The following is a 12,752-nucleotide window of genomic DNA, read 5'->3' as shown; positions in this document are numbered from 1 at the left end:
ATTTTTAAATATTAATTTTAATTTAAAACTAAACATCCCACATAGCACTTGAAAAGATCATAATTTTTGAGCCGATGGATCTTTAGTGGTCATGTGGTACCTGACCTTTTATTTGATGGATGAAGAAACTGAGACCCATTGATGTGAAATGACTTGTCAGTGGTCACACAGATAGTCTAGCAGAACTGGGTTCAGACCTGGATTCTTTGACTTCAGATTCAGGATTCTTTCCATGGTATCACGGAAGCAGATATTATTATGTACCTAAAGCATTAGAGTTTTGAGTTGTCTAGGAGGTTGAGAATCACTTACCTCCTTAACTGTATTTTTCTGATGGCATAAGCTCATATGTTACTAGTTGCAATAAAACAGCATAACATGGTGGCTAGAAGTGGATAAAATTGACATTAAAATGTGGAAAGATATCTGAATTTTTTTCGTAGACTTAAGAAAAGTGAACTGATACTAAAAACTTGTGAATTTTTTGAGAACTTTGTACACCTTTTATTTTATATAATGAAAATTTGTTTCATTTTATACAATGAAATTTTGTTAGAATATTGTACCAAAAATAATTTAATATCTTCCATTTAAGATGAAGAAGATGAGTTTACTTATAAGAAGACTTCCCTTAAACCAAAAGAAAATGGGATATCTTCAAGTAGTCATATTAGAGCATCGAATGGGAAGAAAGATACTGGAAAAAAACCTCAGATTAAGAATAAGCCTTTGTCACCAATAAAACTTACACCTACATCAGTCCTTGATTACTTTGGAACTGGAAGTGTTCAAAGATCAGAAAAGAAGCTAGTTGCAAGCAAAAGAAGAGAGGTGAGTATTTGCTGTTGTCTAAGTAAGGAATTTTGAAGACATTTACCTAATGGTTTTTTTTTTAACAAGACAAATCAGAACATTGTTAAGTGGGCAAATTAATTTTTTATTATGTGGTGATTGTTTCTTTGACTGTAGATTAAAAAAAGATTGATATAAATTACCATGCCTTAAATTCTTAGGTACAAATAAAGGCTCATTTAAATTATGAGGAAAAGAAATTAAGATAAAATTTACTAGCAATCTCTTTTCCAGCTGACCTCTTTAGAAACAGAGGCTTATCCATTTTGGTTATCCATTTTGAGAATAATCTATGGTAAATTTTCAGTTTCTGCCTGGTTTTTTTTTCAGTGCTGCTGAGCTGCTTCTTACCATCAGTTGATGTGTACTCAGCTAATGCAAACTTGCATTATTATTAGCCTAAGCCAGACAAAGCTGAAAAGTAAGTTTGCTGCCCACGGATCATAAATATATACGTTTTAATGATTAAGCCATGCAAGCATTTGGAGTACCATTTGTGTTTGCTCAATTTTTTTTCCACTTGGGACTGTGGCCATCTAAATTTTCCCTTTTCTGAAACATACCAGTATATAATCACTGTAATGACAATAAGTCGCCTATGGTGATATGTGCTGTAAAATGTTAGACTGATCATTTTGTTTGAATCTACAGATTTGAGACAGATTTGAGTGACCTGGCTATAGGATACCTTTCTGTTAGGTATCCTAGTATAGCTCACATTTACATAGTGCTTTAAGGTTACAAAGTGCTTTCTTACAAACCACCGCATGAAATATGTATTACAACTACCCTCATTCTCCTTTTATACATGAGGAAGCAGAGGCTTGGGGATGTAAAATTATTTGTCTGAGATTCTGAAGCCTAGTCCTGGCAGAGGCATAACTTGTGTCCAGATCCTCTAGCTTGTAAGAGTGAAAAAGCAGTAGGGACATGCAGTAATCATGTAATGATTATAATTTTCAGGTCTAGTGTTTTACATAATATCTCATCAATCATTGCCTTATTATTTCAGCTGTCGTACTGTAGAATGATTATTTTATGGCATGTGGTTGATGATATAACTTAAGGACTAGACTGTTATTAATTCTTGATTCTGTTTAAAATACAGCCTTCACAGAATACAAATGATTCCAGATTAGCTGATGAAGCTGTTGCTGAGCAACTGCAAATTGAAGAGAATTCAGAGGTATTACCATTTTATTAAATCAGTACTGTATCTTGATGCAGATGTATGAACTAGATATTTAGATAGATGGTTAAGGTGAGGTCTGAACTGTTTTAATAACAATTCACTGCAGTTGTGATTAATGGACTGATGTCTGCTTGACCGGGGTGGGGGTTCTCATGGTGTGTGGCCTTTGTCTTTGGCCATGTTTCATTAAACATTTTGCCAATGAATTGGAGTAAGATGCAGAAGAGAAGACTGGCTAGATGCATATGTCAAAAAGACTTGGACATTTTAGTGGACTGCAGGCTTAAAAGGAGCCAGTAAACGATAGAGCAGTTAAAAAAAAGCCAATGTTATCTTAGGCTAGATAAACATTCATTCAGCAAATATTTACTAAATGCTTACTATGTTCAAGGCTCTGTGCTGTATTTTAGTGTTACAAAAATAATTAACACTTTCTTTCCTCAAGGAATGAAGGGTGGGAAGAGTAACAGCATGTACACAGATGTTAGGACATTATTAGATGGATTCAAAAATGGTTAAATGACTGTACTCAGAGTGCTGATTAATCATTCATTTTCAGCTTCTAGTAGCATACTCTAGAGTGCTGTCATTCTAAAAATGTTGTATTCAACATTTTTACCTGACTTGATTGAGCACATGACTGACAAGTTATTAAGTTTGAGGATGACATTAACCAGAGTGAACACTTCTTCTGGAAAAGGCAAACTCAATAAGCCATTAATGTGATTGAACTGCCCCAAAAGCTAATATGATTGATCTTAGGTCATATTACTAAAAGTAGTCAAAGAGAAGTTGTTATTGGTTCAATTATCAACTTGGCAAGAGGTCTCTAGTGGAATGCCCTAAAGATCTGTGCTTGGTTCTTTTCTCTTTAACAGTTTTATCACTAATTTGGATAAATGCACAGATAGCTGATAGCAAACATTTGCTATTGTGCTTTATGGTTTCTAAAGGGCTTTATATGTACTTATTCTTTTGATCCTCACAAAAACCCTAGGAGGTGGGTACTAATTATTACTATTTCCATTTTACAAATGAGAAAACTAAGTCCAAGTGAGGTTAAGTGACTTGCCCAGGGTCATACTGCTGTTAATTTTCTTGGGCATGATTTGGACTGAGGTCTGTCTTTTTCCAAGTCCACCACTAAATTTATCCATTATACCACGTAGCTGCCATGTTGATCAGATTTGAAGGTGACATTAAACTGGGAAGGATAACTAAGGCAGCAGATGAGAGTTGGGATCTAAAAAGATCTTGATAGGCTAGACATTGGGCTGAATTTAAGAAGGTGAAATTCAATAGGAATAGAGGTAAAATCTGCATTCAGGTTCAGGAACTCACCTTCATAAACACTGAATAGGACCAGGTGAAGATAAGACTAGGGTGGGACTTTATCTTCAAGTATTTGAAGACCTTTTATGTGGAAGGGATACTAACTTTGTTCTATTTGGGCCAAATGGCAAAATTGGAGCAATAGATAGATGTAGAGAAAAAGGCAAGTTTAGATTTGTTTTAAGGAAAAACTTCCTGACAACTAGAGTTGTCCAAAGGTAGAATGATCTGCTTCAGGAGGATGGATTGGTTCTACCTTCTTGGAGATCTTCAGTCAGAAGCTGATTGACCATTGTCTTGTAGGTTAGTATAGGGATTCTTTTCAGATGTAAGCTGGAATATTTGCTGCTGAAGTCCAACTTTCTAGAGTCTCTGTTCTCTGAAGTCTGTTGTCCAGATAAAAGTGGTAATAGTCTTGTTAAACCATGACAGTTCAATTAGACTATAACTAGTATTATGTTTATTTCTTAGCACAATGTTTTAAGAAGGACATTGAAAAGTTGGAGCAATTCTAGAAGTAGGTCATCATGGTGGTGGAGGCCTGTCAGTCAAAGGAATCAGGAATGTTTTAGCTTAGTGAAGACCATTTAGGGACAAACTTGATAGCTGTTTCCAAGTCTATAAAGGGTTGTCACGTTAATAGGGATTAACTTTTTTTTAAAAACTCCTTATGGGGAAGCTTAGAACATTGAAGTTAAGGCAGATTTTCTTTTAGTATAAAAAAGTGAAATGAATGGCTTCCAGCAGAAATTGGTTCATATACTCTATGCATAGAGAGTTTAATATATATATATATAGTAAATTTGCAAATGATAATGAGAAGTTTAGAGCCAGTGGGTAGGAAGAGAACCAGTGTCATGAAAATACTGGGAAGAGAGCCAGTATTCAGAAGGAGGGAGTGGTCATCCTTGTGAAATGCTACAGAGAAGTCAAGAAGGATAAGGACTGAGGAAATGCCAATCAATTTCACAACAAAGAATCACCTTTCAGTGAATGGTGGAGTTAGAAAATAAGTTGTCAAGGGCAGCTTGGTGGCACAGTTGATGGAGTGCCGGTCCTGAAGTCAGGAGGACCTGAGTTCAAATCGGGCCTCAGACCAAACACTTAACACTTACTAGCTGTGTGACCCTGGGCAAGTCACTTAACCCCAATTGCCTAAAAATTTTTAAAAAATTGTTTAAAAAAAAGAAAATAGGTTGTCAGGTGTTAAGAGTGAGTGGGAGATGTGAAAATTGGGTGTAGAGAGCTTTTTCTAGGAATTTAGCTGTGAGAGGGAGCATCTGTCTAGTCTGTCTATATCTCATGATAACTTGAGGCTATGGTAGCATCAAGTGAAAATTTTTTTTAAGGATAGGGGAAAACTGGGCATATTTGAAGGTATCAGGGAAAGATACAATGTATAAAGAAATAATGAAAATGAAAGAGGTAGGCCTTAGGGGTGGGAAACCTGCATCCTCGAGGCCACTTGTGGCCTTCTAGATCCTTGGGTGTGGCCTTTGGACTGAGTCCAAGTTTTACAGAATAAATCTTTTTATTAAAGGGATTTGTTCTGTGAAGTTTGGATTCAGTCAAAGGGCCACACTTGAGGACCTAGAAGGTCGTATGTGGCCTCGAGGCTACAGGTTCCCCAACCCTGGAGGTAGGGGATAGTTGAAGGGACAAGCTCACAGAAGAGACAGAAGATGATATCAAAGGCATAAATAAAAGTTGACACTGTTAGGGAGAAGAGCCACTTCATCCTCTGAGACTGGGATTAAAGAATAGAGAATTAGGGAATAATAATCAGGGATTTGAAGTATGGAATTGGGGAGGGGAGGAAACTGATATTGAGTAGAGTCAGTTTCTTTTCCTTTGTGAGAGGGAATGGGAAAGATGGTGGTGTAGAAGAGGTTTGGAATAACTGATATGGGGGATGTGTAGAGAGTAGATCAGAAAAGAATAAAAACATTGGTATATAGCAGAGATTGAACAGCGTTAATTTGTAGGGGATACAAACAACATGTGATTATATGTGAATAGGTCTAGTCTTAGAGTAAATAATTTACTGGTTGATATGAAAAGATTTTAACATACTGTTGAAGGTACTCATCTTAAGGATGAAACAAATTTTGTTGTAATCGAAAATAATTGGTAATAACATGATAACTAGGATGTTTGTTTAGTAGTCTGTGTATTGGATTGCCATGTTATGAAAATTGATGAAAGACTTAACGTGTAATTTTGAATGTCAACAAGCATTTATTAAGCTTACTATGGACCAGGCACTGTGAATGAATGAATGAGTGAAATGAAAAATATTTACTAATTTTTTACAGTATCCCACGCACTAGGGGTGCAGAAACAAAAGTAAAGATAATCTTTGCCCCCAAAGATTTTGTGTTCTGATGGGGGCAGAAACATTATATAGGGTACTCAGAAATTAGAAATTTTAGGCAAATTTTGAAAATTTTTGATGATTGAAAGAATTCTGGGGCAGCTAGGTGGCACAGTAGATAGAGCATCGGCCCTGAAGTCAGGAGGACCTGAGTTCAAATCCGGCCTCAGAGCAACCACTTGACACCTAGTAGCTGTGTGATCCTGGGCAAGTCATTTAACCCCAGTTTCTTTAAAAAAAAAAAAATCTATTGTTTTGCATTTATATCTACTTACTGTGTAAATTAGGAAAATTTCTTATTATTAACTTTTTAAGACTCATTGATTTATTTCCTTCATACTATTTCTTGTGTATTTTTTTCAGGTTGACATTTCTTTAAGATGTTACTTTAGGGTTTAAGATTTGTAAAAGTGAAAACAAAACATTAAATGTTTACTTCAGAATGATTAAGGAAATATATAATCAGATAATTCTTTAAGAAATATTTCTCATTTTTAATATGCTCAATTTACATATTGTGTTACGGCAAATTAGGATTATGTGTTCTGACATAATTAATAAAACAGACTTAAGAATTGATGTCTGCCTTTGGTACAAGGATTTGTATTTATCTTTTTTTTTTTTGAGGGGGGAAATGTCTTCTAGTTTTCTTGGGAAATATTTTGTTGCATATTAATGTAGTATTATTTTGATTTTCACTTAAAACATAAAATTAGTATTTTTATTGGTTCTTTTGGTAGCTTGAGAAGCAGCTGCATGAGGATGAAGAATTTGCCAGAACGTTGGCAATGTTGGATGAAGAACCCAAGAACAAAAAGGTGACTTAGCTTATGGGTTTGCATCTTATATTTCAAATAGAAAATAATTGGAAGATTAAATGAAATGAATATAAGTTGTGGCTTCAAAATTTTGTAGACATGAAAAAGTCTCATTCCATCACCCCATTGTGGCATGAAGGTGACCCTAGATTCTTGAAGGCTGTGCCAGTGGAGTGTGAGGTTTGGCTGCTCTTGCCTTTCTGGAAAAGTTTTGAGTAGGGTTTTGGCAACAGACAATGGCTGCTTTCTGAGAGCCGGCCTAGGTAAGTGTGGAGAGGCTCATTATCAGTAGACTGGATTCTTGGTGAGGAATTATTTGGTTATGGTTACTTCTGAAACAAACAGTTGATCTTCTTTCCCACCTGAGAGATGTCAGCCAAAGACAATATCAGTTTAGAATATAAATTGATTTGTAAAATGTTAGGGAAAAGGATGGTAGATTGAGTAGTATTACCTCAAAAGCATTAAGAAACTGTGGAGGGAAAAACAAATTTGTAGAAAGATCGTTAAGAAACCAAACAAATCAGATTGTCCCAGTGATGTTGAAACATGAAATATTGAAAAGATTTGCAAATATTATTGTAACAAACTCTTATCCATTAATGACAGTGGCACTATAACATTTGGAGCCTTAACTTTACAGTTCCCACTATGCGTGCTGAACATGGAAGTAAAAATTGGACCAAGTCTAACTGAGATGGAAAGAGTAGCTGGGTTAGATCAGGTAGCCACAGAGAAAGTCTGTGTTGGACCACACGCAATTTTAGACATCAATTCTTAAGATAGCTGAAGGGGACAATATGAAATGCTTGGCGGGGGGGGAATCAGAAATCTGATTATTACCAATAAAGGGTGACTAAGAAAATATCATGTGATCTGTACTTTCTCATGTTTACAAAATCTTTTTGACAATAATTTACACATTAATTAAAGGCATCCTTTATAAAGGTTTGAGAATAAATTGAGAATAAAACAGGCTTTTACTAACAGGGTATTTACAGCAGGCCACATCTTTTTAGTCAGATAGTTGATTGAAAGGCATAAAGAACAAAAGGTCCCACTATGTTTATTTTTTGTTTGCTCTAAAAATATATTTAGTTAAGCAAATACTGGCTAAAGACTCACCTTCAACAAGATATTTTCAATGCATTTATCAATTTCATAAGAAATTTTTTGAAATATGCAAGAGAAATAAATGTGTTCATTCACCGTCTGATTATTAATTAGTATGAATTGAGACATAAAGCAGGGAGTTGTCTGCTCATGAAAGGCTTATGCCCCTATCATTGAGAACAGGATGCTCAGCATGGAATCCAAATCAAAGAGACTCAGTAGATGATGAAGTCATCCAGGTATTTCTATTTATGGATAACATTTTGCTGCCTTCGTTGAGCTCTAAAAAAAATCACAGTATCTCTTAAAGGAAATTCTTAACTACTAAGAATTTTTACCTAACTATCTTCGCACAGAAAAACAATTGGATGAAGAATGCCTATTACCCAGACTCTGATATGCAGTTGAATGGCAACCAATAAAGTGATTTTTTCATTATATATGTCTTAGTCACTAGAAATGCACAGGGAACTGGGCTCTTAAATACACAAGAAATGAATGGGTTGGATTGCCTTGGGAAATTGAACATTGTTTCTGAAGATCCTAAGCTTCTCTTTGAAACAAATGTCCATCTTTTTAACATTAATATCCTTCCTGTAATATAGTCTGGCGGTGAGTCATGGGACACCGCAGTTTATGAAACTGTGGATCACCCAAAAGAGTGATAGTGATAGAAAGGTGATAGTGATAAGTGTATAGTGAGGGTGGGTAAGCTACAATAAGAGTTGCATAGGAGAAGCCTTGTAAAGGATATCATCAAAGAAATATTTAACTGATGAAGGATGTAACCTCGTCATATAGAAAAAGCAGTGGTTAGCCCCTGTGCTCTACTATTATCCATTCAATATCAGAAGATTTAGATGAAGGTCCTCAACTCTTGGTTGGATTCCTTTTTGGAAGATTTATGGGAGAATATGGGGAAGCATCATGCAGGATGAGAAGATGTGGATCTGTACTATTGTAGCGAGTGGTGACTATGTTGATGATATAACATTTATTGACATATCAGCTTTATATTGTAAAAACTGAATAATACATAGACATCTTAATTATGTATGTTGTCATATATGTGTTAGGAGCAAGTAATACCTTTGAAAAATCATCTTATATATTAACTCCCCTTCCAGTAAGAAATAAGAATCTTTTCCCGTCTAGATGACAACTTACCCTATATAGTTTTGACCTTGCCTAGTATTTTCTTGATGGTAGTCCTCATAATTCCTATGGAAAGAAGCTATTATTTTTATTATTAATATTACTATTATCATTATTATTATTATTATCATTAGTCTTTCATGGAAGTATATTGGGGATATTTTTTGTTTTTAGAAAGTTGATACAACTAAAGTAAAATCAAAGTTCTTCCACATACAATTTTTGACAAATCTAGTATTTGAGAAATTATATAGTATTTGAGAAAATAAAGTGTTTGGGAAATTTCATCAGCATCTATCGAGATTTCTCAGGTATAGTCTAAAAATTTTTATGCTAATAACTCAGTAGCATGAATATTCTTTAATATCCTTTCTGAAAGGATATATACCCTGTACTATCAGGCAGAACAAATTCCAGTTTTGATTAGATCCTAATCATATAATTACATCAAATTCTTCATTATCCTAAAGTCTCAAGCCTTAGGATTCTATGTGAGATGCATAAAGTAATTAATATTCTTTTATCCTATAGCATTGTGCTATATAAAGCCTAACCTTATTTCTTATGATCAGGAATTTTATTACAGTAATTTTCAGTATTTGAAAATTTTAGGTGAGCATCTTCTTTTAAAAATGTATTGAGTTTTTTGTTTTTGAAAGGGTGATGTATTTTTTGAACAAGTGCTTCTATCTAAGTCTTGACTTTGACTCAAGTGTGGTATCTATATTTAAATTACTTTTTTGATTTGTTTCTGACTGCATCATAAAATGCCTTGAGATTTTTGATGAAGGAGGTGGAAGGAAAATGTAGGTGTGTTGATTTATAGGACAGAATAATTTTTACAAAAGTACTTGCAGATGTATTTGTTAAATTCTTATGTCTTTTTATTCATCTGTAAAATGAGGGTAATAAAACAAGCTCCACATACCCCATAGTTGAATAATGAAGAGCAAATCTGTCATAGTATCTTCCTGGTATGGATGGATGATAACTTTTGTGTTGTCCTCATTTAGCATAAATCATTTTATAAATTTGGTGGTAATGTATTTTTTAAAGTGATGAAAATATTAGCTTCTTAGTTTGCGTGTATATTTTACTCTTTGTACATTTGCTTAGGCCCGAAGGAATTTGGAAGAGAGAGAGACATTTTCATCTGACCGAATTAATTCAAGCAAATCAGAAAAACATAAAGGTAATAACATTAGGAAAAAAAGGAAATTGAAAAATTTGTCTCATGGAAGAAAAAAAAAGGATAGTATTGCTCAAAAAATCTCATTAAAAAACTTTCTTGTGCTTATTGTATTGAATAATTAATTGCTTAGACTTATTAGAGTGTCATTTACTTTAGCGATTAATATAGGAGATGACCACTTGGAAGCTTCTAGCTGGGTCCATCTGTTCTTGGGGTATTAGTAATAAGAAAAGTCTGAATAGAGACTTTAATATATAATGGGTTTAACATATAATTTAATATATCATTTCACCCCAGAACACTTGGGTTGAAATCCTGTCAATGCCATTTAAAACATGTGTGATTTTGCTAAATCACTTTTCATTTTTGGACTGAAGTTTTTTCATCTGTAAAATTAGGAGGTTAGACTAGATGAACTTCCAAGATCCTTTGGAGATCCTATGATCTTGTGATCTTTTACCTAAAATTATTTCACAAGAGGAGCCATTGTTGTATGTAATCTGAAGCATTCCTGTGAATTGTCCTCAGGTTGATTCATGGAAACAGGAATCAAATGTTAGACCATGTATTTTAGTAATTCCAATTCTATAATTAGTTCTTTTTCCCTCTACCTATCCCATATCATAGAATTGTGGATAAGAGGTTGGAAGGGCCCTTAGGGGTGATTGAGTCCAACGCCATCACCTGAGGCTCCGAGAAGTGAGCTGATTCACCCCAAACCACGTCCACATTAGTAGCCTCTCCAGGATTTCAACAGTTGTTAGGCATTGAACCCAGCATTCCTTTTACATGTTATGTCTCTAAGATTTTTATTTTCTAATATATTTTACCATCAGTTATTTTGATGTGACAAAATTATTGTGTTGGTAAGATAGTCTAAAAACCCATATGTTATCTACTTTAAGGTCTTGTTTTTTTTCACTTTTTCTCCCTTCTTTTGGGGAGGAGGGCTAGGCAACGTGGTCAAGTGACTTGCCCAGGGTCACACAGCTAGTAAGTGTGGAGTGTCTGAGGCTGAATTTGAACTCAGGTCCTCCTGACTCCAGGGCCAGTGCTCTATTTGCTGTGCCACCTAGCTGCCCCAGCAATTTTACTCCTAATAGAGAATTTCAGATCAACCTTGCTAGATAACAATGATGCATGAAATATTTATTCAAGCTTGAAAACTGTATCTCTAGAAAAAAATCTCCTTGAGCTTTAATGAGCAGGTTTCATTAAAACTATGTAGTAAGTAGTAGCCTTGGTGTAGTTCAGAGCTTCAGACTTGAAATTGGCAACACTTCTAAGTGGCTCAAACCAGATTAGAATGTCATTGGGAAATGTTTAATAAAATAAATAAAAATAGAGTACAACTTAGATAGTATGAATTTGTGGTTTTCTGAGTAAGGATGCCACCTTCAGGGATTGTTCCTTTTTGAGTTTGCTTCCACCAGTGTAGCGGTTAGAAGTTGGTCTCAGAGTCAGGAAGAACTGAATTCAGATCTCACTAGTCACTTTCTGTGTTATTTTGGGCAGGTCATTTAACCTCTTCATGCCTCAGGCAATGGCCTAAGCCTCTAAGTTGTAGAATAGGTACTAATATGCATTGGTAAAGGGAGCTTTCTTATCCAGGAGTTGTTTTACCAATGAAATCATAGGTCTGGTCCCCAATATCACCATGCCCAGTTTTAAAAATAATGCCATTGGAGAGCCTTCTTTTTTTGTTAACAGATGGTAAGCAAAAAGAATGAAAAGTGATGCACTACTAGCTTTGTTTAACTTTTGGGGAAATATGTTTTAGTGTTGTTGAATATTTGTTGGTAAGTATCTGTTATGCCAAAACAAAATGTATCAATTTAAAGAAAAGAAATACTGTTGATCTAGTTAAGTAAGGAAAAATATAACTCTAATATATGTATTATATGTAATTTTTCCTTTTTTATGTGTTACTTAAATTGTGTATATAAAAACCTGTGCATCTGAAGAGCTTAGCTTGTACATTTTGTGAAGTCATGGTACAGTGAAATTCATTAAGATTAGCTAACTAATTAAATATAGCAAAAGATATGAATCTTTGTTCGAGTAGATGTTTGGGATTTGATTTCAGAAGCAGTGGGAGCTGCACAAAGCAGTAGTTTAACAGTAAGTGTTTGAACATGAAGCTATTGAATGTTGGAGGCCATTGTCTAAAATAGTTCCTTTAAGCCTGTAGTTTTTTTTTTTTTTTGCTTTTTTTTCTCAGTAAAAACATCAAATTTTTCACATGAAAGCAAGAATCACAATTTGAACAAGCATACTAAAAGTGAAGATTCAAGAGATTCTCAATCCCATGCAAAGTCATCACCTCATAAAGTACATGGCAAAATAAAGGAAGAACCCTCTGCTTTGCAAGTCAGCTCTAAGCTGGCACTCCTGAAAAAAAGAGACGAGAGTGGTTACCAAAAAAAGGAATCCACAGAGTCAGGAAAAAAAGAAAATCAAGTTGTAGTAAAAGAAGAGAGAAAATCTCCCAAGAAAAATAAAATTTCTCCATCTAAAACAGAGGTAGGAAATTTGGAAAAGTTGGCATGATTGTTGATATGGGGTTTTGGTTACTTTCTGTTTTATTCCAAGGCTAGTTTTTCTTTCTGAACTTTCTATTTACATAGATGGAAGCCTAAATAACAGAAAAATTTAGGATTAATAAATCATTCTTAAAATATTTCCCAATTCAGTTACAGCAATGCTACTTTTTATGTACAATAT

At 34.5% G+C, this 12,752-nt stretch overlaps 1 protein-coding gene across 2 annotated transcripts in view; it reads left to right on the top strand.

The window, feature by feature from the left end:
- Nucleotides 1-12,752, top strand: part of RFC1 (replication factor C subunit 1) — a 99,114-nt gene that overhangs the window by 47,184 nt on the left and 39,178 nt on the right. For both annotated transcript variants that reach the window (XM_027835972.1, XM_027835971.1), the window contains exons 5-9: nucleotides 596-831; nucleotides 1,961-2,038; nucleotides 6,491-6,568; nucleotides 9,953-10,028; nucleotides 12,250-12,551. In XM_027835972.1, coding sequence (XP_027691773.1) covers nucleotides 596-831; nucleotides 1,961-2,038; nucleotides 6,491-6,568; nucleotides 9,953-10,028; nucleotides 12,250-12,551 — 770 coding nt within the window. The remainder of the gene's footprint in view (nucleotides 1-595; nucleotides 832-1,960; nucleotides 2,039-6,490; nucleotides 6,569-9,952; nucleotides 10,029-12,249; nucleotides 12,552-12,752) is intronic.

Source organism: Vombatus ursinus, unplaced genomic scaffold (genome assembly GCF_900497805.2).
Source record: "Vombatus ursinus unplaced genomic scaffold, bare-nosed wombat genome assembly UNPS02014818.1, whole genome shotgun sequence".
In the NCBI taxonomy this organism is placed as follows: Eukaryota; Metazoa; Chordata; class Mammalia; order Diprotodontia; family Vombatidae; genus Vombatus; species Vombatus ursinus.
Note: the sequence above shows the minus strand (reverse complement) of the source record. Positions and strands in the feature narration are given on the sequence as shown.